Here is a 16,348-nt window from a genome sequence, read left to right as displayed (position 1 = left end):
GGAATAAGAGGAGGAATCCCCGGTTATTGGGGATGGGTATTTTCCTCCTTTTTTCAATCCCTCTAGAGATCTCTGGGAGAAGAAGGAAGGAGGGATATGAGGTCCTAGAATGACCCATCCCTGATGATTTCCTTGCAGTGTCTTGGCAAAAAGATGGCATACCCCTCCGGAGCAGTGAGCGGATCCTCGTCCGGGACGAAGGGGAGAGACACACTCTGTTGCTGCAGGAAGCCCGGCTAGCTGATTCCGGTCTCTATACCATCACCGCCACCAATGAGTTGGGCCAGGCCACCTGCAATGCCTCACTCTCTGTTGAACCTGGTAGGTAGGGATCTGATTGGGAAGACAGATGCGAACGGGTTGGGGGTAGAGAGGAATGGAATGGCGCTTTTCCCGAGTCAGATATGCTTGACAAAGGCCTCAATGATCTTTTGACTAGACCTAGCTAACTCTGCCTGCATTTTATTTTCAACCTAGAATTGAAGCTTTTTAAAAATGTATTTAATTTAATTATGTATGTATATAGGTAAGAATTTAATTTAATTTATTAATATTAATATAATTTAATTTAATTTCATATGCCAGTGGATCAATTAAAAAAAAACATTTTTAAGTGTCCTTGCAATACAGGGAGAAGAATGCAAGTTTTGAACAGAGTGGGCCTCTGTTCAGGTCCTTGTTCTCTGTGTGATTTTGGACAAATCACTTAAATTCTCTAGACCTCAGTTCCTACAAAGTGAGGGATCTGGACCAGATGGTCCCTAATGTCCCTTTGGGTTCTAAATCTGGGAGAGGTACTTTGTGTTATAGATTCAGCCCTACACTTGGAACCAGGAAGACTTGAGTTCAGATCCCACCTTAACCACTTACTAGCTGTGTGACTTTGGGTAAATCACTTAACTTTTCTGGCCTATTCTTCCTTCTCTAAAAAGATGAGATTGTATTCCATGGCCGTAAGGTCCCTTTCAACATTAAATCTATGATCCTATATAACAGTACCCAGGATAGATATGAGGCTGTAAAGTCTTTGAAGTTTATCCTTAGGGCTTTCTACCTCCCTTTCCTGAATTCTTCTATCCCTGATTTTTATTATCCCCAGGTCCTCAGGGCTTACTTCTTTAGAATTTTCTCCTCTCAAAAATAGGAATAGATCAGGGAAGGTCATTCATACTAGGTTATAATCCATTAGAATCACTATCTCCACACATCTCAGAAGAGTATTTGGGGACAGGGCTCTACTTAATCCCAAGGAATTTTGCTTGAGTTTTAGGTTTTATAAAGAAATGTGAGAAGGGACATAGTATACCAGTTGAACTTCAAGAGTCCTCTATGTGAGTTTCTTTTTATTTATAGGACTGAATTCCTTGTATCAGCTTTTTTCTTTTTCTTTTTTTTTAAACACTTACTTTCTGCTTTAGTGATAGCTCAAAGACAGAAGGACAAGGACTAGGCAAATGAGGTTAAGTGCATTGTCCAGGGTCACACAGCTAGGAACTTTCTGAGGTGAGACTAGAACCCAGGTCCCCCCGACTCCAGATTTGGTATTCCATCCATTGTTTCAGCTTTTGGTACCATCATTTCTCTTTAATCCTTTGAGACCCTCAGATTCCTTTAGCTCTCTTTGCCCAAGTGAGGGACATAAACTTTTGTTTCTTTCTAGGTTTTGCTGCTTACTTGTGTGATATTGGGTCAGTCATTCCCTTGGCCTCAGTTTTCTCATCTACAAAATAAGAGGGTTGGACTACCTTGTTTCTGAGGTCCCTTCTAGATTTAGATCCATTATCCTGTTTCCAAGAAATGCACTATCCCTGTGACCTTGGGTAAATAACTTCCTTTCTCGGGGACTGAGTTTACTCATCTGTAAACTGAGCATTTGGCCTCGACAAGTCTCTAAGGATTCATTTTTCTTTCTGGCCCTGATTTTCTACATCTCTTCCCCTCAATGGGCTGAAGTTTCCTCATTTGTGGAAAAAAGGTTTCTCTAGATGATCTCCAAGAGCTTTTTCTTTTTCTAGCCTCTGCTACTCATTACCTGTGTGACCTTAGGCAAGTTGCTGCCCCTCTGTTTCCTCAGGGGTGTTGGCCCCAGAAGTTGGAGTGTTTTGTTTAAGTAGGAGGAAACCCCTGTAGTTGCTATTACTAATGGAGATTTTTTTTACACTTTTAAAATTTAATCTGCATGGTTAACATTTTCTCCATCCCCTTTCTTTATAGTAATGTTTTGTTTTTTCCCATTTACATGTAAAAACCATTTTTGTTTTTCATTTTCTGACATTTTGAGTTCCATATTCTTTCTCCTCTCCTCTCTCTCTCTCCCAGTCTCTGAGATGGTAAACAATTTGCTGTTGGTTTTATTTATATATATGTGCCATCATACAAAACACATTTTCACAGAGATTTTCTTAGAGGGTTAATGGGAGTTCTTCAAATCATACTAGGTAAGCAACCTTATTAGGTGTTTTTTAGTCATCATAACTTACAGGATTTAAGTTAAAAATGATTTCTTTGAGGGGCAGCAGTCAGACCTGGAGTGGGGGGGGGGGACTGGGTTCAAATATGGTGCCAGACACTTCCTAGCTGTGTGATCCTGGGCAAGTCACTTAACCCCAAATGCCTATCCCTGACCCCTTTCCTGTCTTAGAACTGATACTAAGACAGAGGATAAGGGTTAAAAAAAAAGGTGACAACCCCCTCACACATAAATCCCTGTTGATTCTTATAAACCTTTAAGTACTCCAGGAATGTCTTGACTTTCCCATAGCTATATAACTACTTTAGAATTGTACTGTGAACCTTAATTGGAATTGTAGAATCTTAGAATTGGAAGGAACCTCTAGGGTCATCTAGTCTGACCTATACTGGGACCAGAATAATCCCCATGGCATTCCTGGCAAAAGATCATCCAGACCTTGTCTAAAGTTTGTTTTAGTGGAATTAAGACTGGATTGTGACACAGAGGACCTGGCTTTCAAGTCCTGGCTTGATCATATATATAATCAGTATGACCTTGGACAATTCATTTAATATCTCCATGACTCAGTTTCTTCATCAGTTAAATGGAGAGCTTTGGAAGTGTTGCCTCCTTAAAATTTGGACTATGCAGTCTTTAGAAAATAGTAAGAGAGATTTAGTACTCAACTGAATAACCTCTAAGGTCCCTTCCAGCAGCTTTATATCCTATAATCCTATGGCAGCCCATTCCTTTTGGAAGATCTTCAAGAAGCTTCAAGCTTCCTCAAATCAAACCCAAATCTTCCCTTCTGCAGTTCCCATTTGGTACCCTGAATTTTGCCTTTGAGGCCAACACAGGATAAATCTAATCCCTTTCCATGTGACAGCAGTTCCATTCTTGGAAACCTCCATCATCTAGTCTTCTCTTTCTGGGTATCAGAGTGGGGACCCAATAAATCCTGGTTTCTTTCTATGACACCCTACCGCTTTTCACTATACCAAATAAGGGGGGCTACATTTGGAGTTTAGGGGGGTTTATAAGTCTTCTGAATATCCCCTAGACCTGGGAGAGGGGGCTTCCTAAAGGATGAGATGGATGCATTTGGACCTGGGTGGGATGGGGTAGAAATTAGAAGAAGGGTTTCTCTCTCATCCCAACCTCTAATTTAAGAATTGCTTATGCTATTCAGACAGACCCTTCCAAAGCCATTTCTTCTCTCTCCCTGCCTCTATTCAGAATGGCTTTTTCTACAAAAAATGGTTACTTTTGCCCATTGGGGGCCAGTCTCTGAATCTTCTAGCCTCAGGCCTCCTACCCAATCCATAGCCCTAGGAATGGGACAAGAGCTTAGAGAAAAATGGAATAGTGATCATCAGAGGTCACCTTGTTTTCTTTTTTTATTAAAAATCCTTACTTGGCCTCTGCCCAACTTCTTTGGGGCCTAGCCCAATTTCTTTCTAGTGAGGTGAAAACACCAGGTCCATACTAATTTGTGTGGCCCAGGCAATTCAATTAAGCCAGTATTGAATTCAGAGAGCCTACTCCAGGACCAGCTCCATAAAGTGATACAGAAGGACTTGCCAGAATTGTCCCTGCCTCCAAGGACCCTCACAGTCTGCTTGGGGAGATGGACAATAGAAAAATATAGGGCAGAAAGGGCTGGAGCTATCAGAGGTTTTTAGGATTTGTTTGGCGGAGAAGGATCGACGGAGGGTATTTCATGGAGGAGAGGCAGGATAAGGGAGATGCTCTACTGCATTTAATAAGCTTCGAAAGAGAGGACTCATCACAGCCTCTCCCAGGGTGTCTACTTTTCCCAAATGCTTCTTGTTTTGTTGGTCACAATCCAAATAGAACCTTTCCTGCTCTTGTCTCATCCCAGTCCTCTGAGCTTGTCCTTGGTGAGACAGAAAAATGTTTGTTCTTAATCTTTCATATTAAGACAAATCTTTCCAGGATTTGAAGCTCCAATTTCAATCCCCCAAATTATTCTTTTTCCCTTAAGGCTGCCTAGTCTTAGCTCTTTAATTTTTCAGTCTTTCTGTTACTTCTCTGACTCTTTTGACTTCTCTCTCGATTCTTCATGCCCTTGGTTAGTTGTGGGTCTCACCTTGACCCCAGGACTTTCTGAACTGAAGACAGGGAAACAAGCCCTATGTGGCTGTCTCCCACTGGGTGGACTTCTTTCTGAAATCCTCCAAATTTGTCAAATGCAAAAAAGTATAATAACTATAATTATCACAATTCTATGCATATTTCTATCGCTTTAGAGTTTGCAACATGTTTTTGTGGCAGATATTATTCCCATTTTGTAAATGAGGAAGCAGGCTCAGACTTATTCAAAAAGTTCATATAGCCCTAAAAGAAAACACAAACCAAACACCTTACTTTTGTCTTAGAATCAATACTAAGTATTGGTTCCAAGGCAAAAGAGAGGCTAGAGTCACACAGCTAGGAAGTGTCTAAAGCTGATTTGAACCCAGGGCCTCCCTTCTTCAGATTTGATTCTCTATCCACTGAGCCACCTAGAGGCTCCTGGATTCAAATGTAGATCTTCTGGCCTCACTGCATGGACTTCATTTCCCTTGAAAATACAGCTTCTTTTCTCCCATCTATACCCAATGTAATTGTTTCTGGTCAACATTTCTTCTCCTTATATATGCTGCTATTTTCAATTTTTTTTATTTAAAAATTTTTTCCCATGGTTATATGATTCTTGTTGTCTTCCTCCCCTCTTCCCTCCCTCCTCTTGGAGTTGACAAGCAATTCCACTCGGTAATACATATATTTTACATTTTATTTTATTTTTTTGCTATTTTCTAGATGTGCAAAGAACAAAGGAATTTTACAGACTTAGAAGGAAATAACCTGAGTAGGGAAGACATTTTTGTGAAAAATGGAATTTCTTCCTTAACTATTATCTCTGATTTTGTCCTTCTCTAAGCACTGGTTCTTGCCTCCGTGAGACATATACTGTGGGTCAATGGAAAGTGGGAAGGAAAGAATTCAAACTAGATACTGACCATTTAGAAACAGTTTTCCCTTCCACATCTCAGGGGTTAGGGGCTCAGCACCCCTGAGATCTGGAAAGTCTGCATATAATTTGTTGGTCCTTCCTTTGTTCCAGAGAAGTCTGAATTTTTTCTTTTATGGAATCTAGTTGTAAATCTTGGGTTAAGAACACATTTGGGAGTTTCTAAATTTTTTCTGTGTCATCTCTGGCCTTCAAATGTTGCCTGTGGCTTCCTCAAGATTCCCATTTAATTTCTTATGCTGATCCAATATATAGAAACCTCAAAACTGAGAAGGGGAAAGGCTTGGTGTGGAAGGGATAACTGTAATTTGAATTGAAGAAGTCTTTATTAAGTACTATTATATACGAGCCATAGAAGTGCCTGGATTTGGGGCTATTAGAGAGGAAGGAAGCATTCACAAAGTGATCTGGAACTCAACTTTTATTCTTTGCAGTCCAGAAATCAACAGCTACTGGCTGGAGCTACCCAAATGCAAGCCTCTGGTCAGGGCTAGATGCTGGGGAAATACAGAAGATTCCTCAAAGGCTGTGAAGGTGCTGTCACATCAGTCTCAGTGGCCACCAGTTCCTTCCTAGTCTTTGGGCTTCCTCAGCTTTTCCTCAGGTCTCTTGGTCCAGGAAAGGGGAATCAGATTAAAAACCAGCTCCTTAGAGCTATAGGAATTCATAGGAATTTCTTCATTCATGGATTTACTCAGGAAAGGAGCAAAAACCCCTTACTCTAGTGGAGGCACAGTTGGAGAAAATTAAATGATGGAGCAACTCAACTTTATAACTTGACCATCCTTCATATTTTTTTTTGGTACCTTCTTTTATTTGTTGTTACTCTTTCCTTTCATGGGGGATTGTTTTGAGCACTCCTTTTACTGCTAGAGTTTGTGCATATTAAGCAGTGAGGAGACCCTTAGAGAGGGGCTTCTGGGACCTGGTTCCTTCTTTGTACTGCCCCTTTCCAAGCTGGGGCCAGTTTATTACAAACGGATCTGCGAATGTCTGTTATTGTCACTCTCATGATTTATATCTATGTGGGGAAACACCCCCTTGTAGAGGAGGGAAGAATAGTTGTGGCTAAATTCCAGATCACCCTAACCAAGCGGTCATCTAGGGGTACTTTTATCTGTTAGAGGGGGCTGAGGAAATTTGGGTAGAATGATTCAGGGGTCAACAGCCAGTGGTGTTCCCTTCTTTCCTGACTGGGACATTTCCTCTTAAGAAATTTCTATGAACTCCTCCAGCTCTAAGGAGCTGATTCTAGTTCACTGAGATTCCAGGGAGGTTCCTATGGCATCAGAGGTGTCACTTCATGGGTCGGGCAAATTTGTTTACTTAGTAACAACTCCAAGACAGAAGGGTAAGGGCTAAGCATTTGGGGGTAAGTGATTTGCTCAGGGTCACACAACTAGGAAGTGTCTGAGGCCACATTTGAACCCAGGTCCTCCTGACTCCAGACCTAGAATTCCATCCAGGTTCCTAGCAGTTCCTAAGGCACACTTGTGAACTCTAGGAGTTGACTGCAGTAAGAAACTCAGAATGGGCAAAGCCTGGGATAAGGAATGATATGGAAAGTAATTAGGGAACAGTGTGTACCTCCCCAAACCCTCATCTAGTCATAGACCTTTCATATTCTGACTTTTTTTTTTCTGGAAATTCTACTCTACCCTCTCCTATAAGGTCTATGGCTCCCAGGTGTCTTCCTATGCCAAGTCTTTGTAGTATGTACCCCAACATCCAGTCCAGCCAAGAAGTCTGCACCATTTGTCTCTCTTGTCCTGCTTGAGAGCCCAGCCTTCTCTACGCAGGGAAGTCAGAGGGGCGTAACAGTGAGATTTAGCACTACTAAGGATACTTAGAATATATAAAATATATACTTTATATATATATATATATACATACATATATATATATATACTTAAAATATATAAAATAAAAAAAAACCTTAGAATTGGGGGCTGGAAAGGACCTTAAAGTTCAACTAGTTGATGGGTCCTTCACGTGGGGGTTCGTGGACTTAAAAAAAAAGATAAATGTGTTTAAATGTAATTATTTCCTTTGTAATCATCTGCGTTTTATTTTGTGCATCTTAAAACATTCTCCTTGAGAAGAGGACCGTGACCCCCAAAAGAATCCCTGATTTCTAGTTCAAATATTTTGTTTTATTTTTAACTTCTGCTGAGAATTATGGCCATTCAAATAAAAAAGCAAAAATGCAAGAAAAGAAAATATGAAAGACTAATGAAGCAAATGGTACAAACCTTATCAAGGATTATACATACCTACATCTGCAGACATCTGCTACTTACTGATTTTTTTAACCCTTGCTTTCTGTGTTAGTAGCAACTCTAAGACACAAAGGCAGAGGCTAGACAAATGGGGTTAAGTGACTTGCCCAGGGGCACACAGCTAAAATGTATCTCAAACCAGGTCCTTCCAACTCCAGGTCTGTCTTTCTATCCATTGAGCCACCTAGCTGCCCCCTTCTTGTTATCTTTAATGCCATAGTAGTAGTCTGTATAGCAGGGTTTTGCTTCTGCTTTTGGATCTGCATTTTGGGGGTGTGCCCCTCAACATTTAACTTCATCAGTGTCTTCCCCAAACCCTCATCTTATAGATGAAGAAACTAAAGCCCAGGAATGATTTGCCTGGAGTCACCCAGTAAATAATAGAGCTAGTGATCTCTTTATTAGACCCCCACAGCCTTTCATGGTAGTGAGATAAGAGCATATTTGGGGTGCTGGGAGAAGCACCTGCCTGGGAAACAGGAGATGCGGGTTCTGGTCCCTTCTTGGTTATTAAATGTCTTGGATAAGTCATTTCATTTCTCTGAGCCTCTGTAAAATGAAGGGGTTGGCCTGGCTGATCTCTTGGGCTCCCTAATTGCTCGGACAGACTATGGTTCTGTCATTGGGGATAACGGAGCCCTGTGGAGGCTGAGGAGAAGGGGCTTCTGTGTCAGGCTCTAGTCCAGCTCTGGTCTGGCAGCCTTCTAGGAAGCAGACTTCTTTACCCTATAAGGCTCTGTTTGGGCCAAATGGCCTGGAGTGGAGCCAGCCGCCTAGAGTGCAGAGTACGGAATGAGCCAGTAAATGGAAAGATGGAGAGTATGTAGGAGAGAGTGTCCCGGGCCAGGATCTGGGGCTGGGGCTAGAAGAGCTCTTAAAAGGAGGCAGTAGTTCCTTGGGAGGACAGGATTTGTAAAAAGCCTAGACCCTTACGGGAAAAGGCCGACGGGGAGCCAGCTCTCTCCTACAATCCTTGCCTCCCTCCCGCTTTTCTTCCCTCTCTCACCCGGCTCTGGCAGCTAAGGAAAGCTTCTCTACTCCCTATGGAGTGTTTACCCAAAGAGATTGGAGCCAGGGTCAGTGGTGAGCCTGACGCAATGGTGAGAGGGGAGAAATACATGTGGGAACAAAGAAATGGAGAATGAGGGTTAGTGGACCAGGGTCTTTCATGTTCCTCCCTAAAGGGGCTGAAGGGTTCAAGGTGCTTTGGCTAAGCAGGTGCCACTGATTTTCCTATCAGTGTGTTTTGTGTTTTGTGTTTTTCTTTTTCTTTCCTTTTCTTTTCTTTTTGAGGCAAACAAGGTCTAGTGACTTGCCCAGCATCACACAGTTAGTTAAATGGCTGAGGCTGGATTTGAACTCAAGTTAGCACCCTGTTTTATGCTTTTCAAAGTGCTTTCATATCACTATTGGAGTTAGGCAGGGTAAGCACTATTATACCCATTGAGCAGACAGGAAAACAACCTCAGGATAACAGTAGAAAGAGCTGGGAATTAGAACACCTGAGTTCTATTCCTACAGACACAGGAATGGGGGGATAAGTTCCCAGTCAGATGCCATAGAAAATCATTTGAATTTCTGAGCAGATGAGAACAACATATATAGACATTCTTAGGTTGTATGAACCTAGGCAAATTACCTTAGACAAATCACAATGCCTTGCTAGACCTCAGTTTCCTCATTTATAAAATGTGATGGTCAAATTACAGTTACAAGATTCTGCCATTCAGTGCCCTGCTACCCAGGGATTAATCTGGTGTAGTAGTGTAGGAGTCAGAAGATTTGGGTTCAGATCCTAACTCTGCCACTTAATGTCCCCCTGATCTTGAGTAAATAATTTAACCACTGACCCTCAGTTTCCTAATCCAAGAAATGGGAATAACCGATGGTCTTCTTCATGAGACTATTGTAGGAAAAGTGTTCTGAACATGGCAAATATGAGCTATCACCTAGAATCTTATTGTGAAGACCTGGACTTGAACTCATGTCTTCCATCCCAGGACTCTCTATTGCAACATAATCTTTCTTATTTGGTCAGTGGAATGGAGAGCCATCCCCAAAGATCCCAGCAGGATAACAATTGAGATCTCAGAAGATTTGGAAAAAGGGACCTAGAACACTCATTGTTGGAAGGAAGGAAAGAAATAAACTCTTAAGTGTCTACCGTATGCCAAGCTAAGTGCTTTATAGATGATGTTTTATTTGGTCCTCTTAAAACCCTGTGAGGTAGGTACTATTATTTCCAGTCAAGGGAACTGAGATATATTTTAGTAATGCGACTTGCCCAGGGATGCACAGCTGGTGTCTGAGGCTGACTTTGAACTCAGGTCTTCCTGACTCCAGGTCCAGTATTGTATCTATTGCTACCTCTTTATGAGAGAAAACAAGCTATAGAATCAGGGCTGGGAGTTTTCCTTTCTCTTCTTTCCTTTCCTTTTTCCTCTCTTCTCCTCTCCTCTCCTCTCCTCTCCTCTCCTCTCCTCTCCTCTCCTCTCCTCTCCTCTCCTCTCCTCTCCTCTCCTCTCCTCCTCTCCCCTCCCCTCTCCTCCCCTCCCCTCTCCTCCCCTACCCTCTCCTCTCCTCTCCTCCCCTCTCCTCTCCTCTCCTCCCCTCCCCTCTCCTCTCCTCCCCTCTCCTCCCCTCCCCTCCCCTCTCCTCCCCTCCGCTCTCCTCTCCTCCCCTCTCCTCCCCTCCCCTCTCCTCTCCTCTCCTCTCCTCTCCTCTCCTCTCCTTTCCCTTTTGTCTTAGAATCAATATTGTGTATTGGTTACAGGGCAAAAGAGAGGTATGGGTTAGGCAGTGGGGGTCAAGTGACTTGCCCAGGGTCACATACTAGGAAGTGTCTGGTGCCAAAATTGAAACCAGGACCTTCTGACTCTAGAATTTGCTTTCAAACTGAACTACCTAGCTGCCCCCTGATAGGAGTTTTTCAACCTGCCAGAGGAGTAGAGACTATTACCACTACACTGAGAAGGGCTTTGAGCTCTTAGTGGAATGAAAACTCTTAAAGGGAAATGATGACTACTTTCATGTATTTGAAAAATTATCATGTAGAAGAGTTATTAATCTTCAGGAACAGAACCAGGAATAATGGATGGAATTTTCAGAGAGGATGATTTCAGGTCAATGTTAATAATAACTTCTAAAATATTAAAACCATACAAAATTGGGATGAGCTGTTTAAGGAAGGAGTGGGCTATCCATCGGGTATATTATAGAGTGAGATTACTATTCAGGTTCAGTTCAGGGTTTTTTCCAATGCTGAAATTTTTTGGTCAGTGTCTTAATTTATCAGCCATATCTCTGATCCCTGTTCTAGTCTCTTGTATAACTTTGTATTCATGCTATTATTACCTCTATTTTATAGTTGAGGGGACTGGGGCACATTTTGGTAAAGAGACTTTCCTAGGGACACACAGCTGATGTCTGAGACTGAATTTGAACTCAGATCTTCCTGACTCAGGTCTAGTAGTCTTATCTACTGTTAGCTCTTGATGGGAGAGAGCAAGCTGGCTATTGAACCAGGGCTGCCAGAGGAGTAGAGACTGATATCCCTAGTTATCTTTCATATCTTCATATCAAAAAGTAGTTTTATTTACTACTTTCCTGAATATATCTCTGGGCTGGACCCTTGAAAGACTGAGTTTCATGTATACATTATTTGCCTTCTGTGAATTTACAGGCTGAACACTTGGACCCAGAGGGGCAGCTTGGTGGTATGGTGAATAGAGTGCTGAACTTTGAATAAAGAAGAACTGAAATAAAATCTTCCTTCAGACATATACCAGTTGTGTGACCCTAGGCAAGCTATTCATTCTCTTAGCCTCATTTGCAAAATGAGATGGTTGTGACCCTGGACAAGTCACTTAACCCTCATAATCTAGCCTTTACCACTCTTCTGCCTTGGAATTAATACCTGGTATCCATTCTAAGAAGGAAAGTAAGGGTTTAATAAAATCATAGGGTTAGATTTAGTGACCTTTAAGATCTCTTCCATCTATAATTCATAATATATTAGGAATATCAAGAAAATTGAGTGATAGACAAAGGGAAAATGTTGATCATAATAAATATTTGTTCTATTTTCAAGTAAATGGAGGAAGGAAGTCTGGGAGAGTTAGAAGAGTGATAAATCAAAGGGGACCTGGGATATAATCCTGCCTCTAATTCTTACTATCTTTGTGATGTTGAGCAATTTACCTAACTTCCTAGGTCTTCATTTATAAAATGAGAAAGTTAGTCTATATAACCTTGAAATCTCCTTCCAGTTCTAACTATATGAAAAAGAATTAAGTAAGTGGAAACTGCCTTCAGGGGGCCAGTTTTGAAGGGGTGAAAAGTCCTATGTTAAGACCTGTGAATAGTTGAAGCAAATCTTATAAGTCTGGGAGGTCATCCTGGAAGAGGTTGGATTTAAGAATCTATGTAAATAATAGGGAGAGAGAGAGAGAGAGACAGACAGAGAGAGAGAGAGAGAGAGAGAGAGAGATTAGGAAGGAGAGGAGAGATCAGGGTACCTAAAGGACATTCCTAGTATATCACAGATCACAGCATGGAAAATTTTTAAGGCATATCCAAGATAGAGGAAGGGAATGTTGGGAGAATTTGCCCAAAAGAAGCAAAGGAGATGACTGAAACATGGAAACCAACTATAGACATGACGTGTAAGTAGGTGATAATTTGAGGCAACTTCTCTAAATCCATGACTAAGGATTTTGATTGCAAGGGGGTGGTTTATTGTTATTCAGTTGTTTCAGTCGTGTCCAACTCTTCGTGACTGGATATGGGGTTTTCTTGGCAAAGATTTTGGAGTGATTTGCCTTTTCTTTTTAAAGCTCATTTTATGATGAAGAAACTGAGGCAAAAGGGTGTGACTTGCCCAGGATCACACACATAGTGTCTGAGGTCAGATTTGAACTCAGATCTTCCTGATTCCAAGCTCTATGCTCTATTCACTGTGCCACCTAACTGCCCCTGAAGGGGAGGCACTATAGGGCACTATGTATGGCTGCCAGTCATTACTGTTCCCAAGGATTTATAGGACTAGGGCCACCCCTAGGGAGTAAGAGTCAGAGTCAAATAATCTTCTCTGTCACCATGACTTAAAGCATTTTTATACAGGGGAAATGATCATTAAGAGAAGTCTTGATGTAGAAAAGATGCCATAAAAGGGCAATCCTCTAGGGTGTGCTGGGGCAGGGGGGTATTTGGGGCTCCTTCTTTACATATTAACCCTAAATCTTCTTTGCTGTTTCTTTCCCCTCACTTCTCAGCCATTGTCTAGACACTAACACACTGGCTGTGCTCTGTGGTAGTGGGTGGGGTGTTGGACAGAGGTTGGTGTGATCGGAGTGACAAGGCTAGAAGACAATTTTGGCAACTGGGCCAATGAAGATTCACTTAACAAGTGCTAAGAAGGCTTGGGGAGGGGTAGGTTCTGACGTCATCTTTGTTGGGGCCTTAATCATCTCCTTGGTGACATAGTTATCAGAGGAGGAGAGATCTGGCTACTGTCTAGTGTCAGGAAATGAGCTCAAATGAATTTTGAGTGAAGTGGGAAGATACCAGACAATAGTCCCGACTTTTTGTTCTGGAATGGAAATTAATCTCATGGGAGTTCTTTGTTGAACCAACCATTAACATCTCCAGTGAGCTTTGTATTTTGCTTCTAAAGGGTCTGGTGCTAGAGAGATAAGAGATAGGGAGAAGGAATGGACCTTTAGAGAAAAGAAGAGATTCCGGAGTACCAGCTCCCTTTCTCCCTTCCCCATTTGAAAAAATGAGAAAAGGGTTGAATGGAAAGGTGTGATGGAGTAGACAATATACTGGCTTTGTAGTTAGAGAATGGGAGTAAAGGTTCTAAGCTCCTTTGCTTATTTTCTGTTTGACCTCTGAGCAAGCCATTCAGCTTTTTGGTCAAGTTTCCTCATCTCAAAAAACGAGGAGGGTGGACTAGATAACCTGTAAGATCTGTTTCAGGGGTGGCTAGTTGGCTTATTGGATAGAGCACTGAGTTTGGAATGAGGAAAATTTATCTTCCTGAGTTCAAATCTGGCTGCAGACAGTTACTAACTGTGTGGCCCTGGGCAAGTCACTTAACCTTGTTTGTCTCAGTTTCCTCATCTGTAAAATGAGCTGGAGAAGAATATGGAGAAGAAAAAGAAACCACTCCAGTAACTTTGCCAGGAAAACTAACTCTGTTTGCCTCAGTTTTCTCATCTGTAAAATGACTTGGAGAAGGAAATAGCAAACCACTCCAATGTCTCTGCCAAGAAAACTAACTCTGTTTCTCTCAATTTCCTCATCTGTAAAATGAGCTGGAGAAGGAAATGGCCAATAGCTCTAGTATCTCTGCCAAGAAAACCCCAAATGGGGTCACAAAAAGTCAGACATGACTGAACAACAACGAAAGTCTCTTTGAGGTCTAGGTCCCAAGATCTATTTATAAGAAGGCGAGAAATTGAAGAATAGAATTTGTTTGCGGGGTGGGGGATGGGGGGGGCGATACTTCTTTTGCCTTCCCGAATTTAAGGTCTGATCTGAGCATCTATCATAAAGGCTGCTTTCTGGTGGTGCCAGGGGGAATGGTGGTGGTAGCTAGGATATGCTAGTCATTCATTCGTTCATCATTTATGAAGTTTCAGCTACAAAACACTGGGGCAGCAGTAGCTACAAAGACAATTAGAATATAATCCAGCAGAAGGGAAATGATATACAGAAAGACAGAACCTCTAGGGACCATGTCTTTGAAGCTGGAAGGGACCATAGGGGCCAGTTATTCTCATTGCTTCATTGTACAGATAGGAAACTGAGACCTAGAGAAAGGAGCAGAGGCAAGATTTGCTCTCAGGACTGATTCTGACTTCAGATCCAGAGCCCACTAAGGAGAATGGCAGATGGTAGTTAAATCAATGGACTTTAATAACATAAGAGAAGTACAAAGTGTTATTTAAGGTCTGAGTTAGAGAAAAATCTTTTCTATGTGGGATGGAGCAGGAAGACTTCTTGGAGGAGGTGGAATTTGAGCTAGTCCTTGAAGGATGGGTAGGATTTCAGCCAGTGAAATGTGGGGTGGGGGGGACATTCCAAGCATAGAGCTCAGTGCCTTGTTTAGCCCTCAGAACGCAAGAGGAGGCTAACCTGGCAAGTGCCTGGAAGCCACGAGATGAGGGGGAGGGAGGGGAGAGGAGGAGGAAGGGAAGAGGCCAAAGCTGCCTGAGTCACTTGGTTTGAATGTCTCTTGGGAGTGGGGATCAGGAAGCCAGAGAGCAAGAGAATGACCCTAGCTTATGTAGTGTCCCAAGGAGCCACCAGGGGCCTCTGAGCTGGCTGCCATATTTGTGCCACCCTCTAAGTCTCTCTAGAGCACAGTGCTGGCTGGGTCCCCATTCCATGTTCCCCAGTGGCTGTGGGTATTGGAAACAGGGATGCTTCCCTAAGGAAGACCGTGTCTCCTTTGTGGGGGGGGGGGGTGTTGGGGCAGCCTGATACAGTGAAACAGAGGACCTGAGTATCAGAGGCGAAATTTGGACCAAGTCCTTTGACTACTACTATCTGTGTGACTTTGTACAAATAATTCAGTTTCCTCATCTGTAAAAATGAGGGTTTGGCCAAGATGCTCTCTGAGGTCCCTTCTAGGGAGAGCTAGATCCTATTCTGGATTCCCCACAGTTCTGAGAGTATGAATTGTTGTCAAGAGTATTTCTTGGCTCCTTACTCTTTTTCCTGGGTTTCTGCACTTTTCTGTCTCCCAGCCTTGAGGAAGGAGATGGAGGATAGCAATCTTGGGGTCCTTTTCATAGGACCATAATATCTAAAGCTGAAAGGAACTTCAGAACACATCTAGTCCATCCAATTCATTTTGCAGATCAGGAAGCCAAGGGCAAGGGATGAGGGACTTACCTATAGTCACATAGGTAGCAAATAGGTAACAGAATGGTGCTCAGATTGAGATCTTCTAACTCCAGCTTGGGTGGTTGCCAGTGCCCTACAAAGCAGCTAGGCAGGGTAGTAGATGGAGTGTGGGATTTAGGAGTCAGAGAGATCTGAATTAAAATCCAGACTCATTTACTAGCGGTGTGACCTTGGGCAAGTCACTTCCCCACTGTCTGCCTTAGTTTCCTTAAGTGTAAAATGGGAATAATAATAACACCTAATTCTCAGGGTGGTTGGAAGGATCAAAAAGGATAATTTCTGTAAAGTGCATAGCAAGATGCCTGACATAGTTTTCTTGTTGTTGATCTGTTGTTGTCAGTAGTGCCTGACTCTTTGTGTTAGGGTTTTCTTGGTATTCTTGGTAGGGGTTTCTTGGTATTCCAGAGATGCTGGAATAGTTTGCCGTTTCCTTCTCCAGCTCACTTTACAGTTGAAGAAACTGAGGCAGACAGGGTGAAGTGACTTGTCCAGGGTCACATAGCTAGTACATGTCTGAGATAAATTTTGAACTCTGGAAGATGAGTCCTCCTGATTTGACTCAATGCCCTACCCACTGCACCATTTTGCTGCTCCACCCTGACACATGGTAGATTCTCTTTTTTTACACCTTTACCTTCTATCTTAGAATAAATACTAAGTATTGGTTCT

General features: G+C 42.4%; 1 protein-coding gene across 4 annotated transcripts in view; it reads left to right on the top strand.

Annotated features, from left to right (window-relative positions):
- SPEG (striated muscle enriched protein kinase) overlaps positions 1–16,348 on the top strand; it is an 84,886-nt gene that overhangs the window by 17,993 nt on the left and 50,545 nt on the right. For all 4 annotated transcript variants that reach the window (XM_007501652.2, XM_056807552.1, XM_007501654.3 and 1 more), the window contains one exon: positions 139–321. In XM_007501652.2, coding sequence (XP_007501714.2) covers positions 139–321 — 183 coding nt within the window. The remainder of the gene's footprint in view (positions 1–138; positions 322–16,348) is intronic.

Source organism: Monodelphis domestica, chromosome 8, assembly GCF_027887165.1.
Source record: "Monodelphis domestica isolate mMonDom1 chromosome 8, mMonDom1.pri, whole genome shotgun sequence".
NCBI lineage: Eukaryota > Metazoa > Chordata > Mammalia > Didelphimorphia > Didelphidae > Monodelphis > Monodelphis domestica.
Note: the sequence above shows the minus strand (reverse complement) of the source record. Positions and strands in the feature narration are given on the sequence as shown.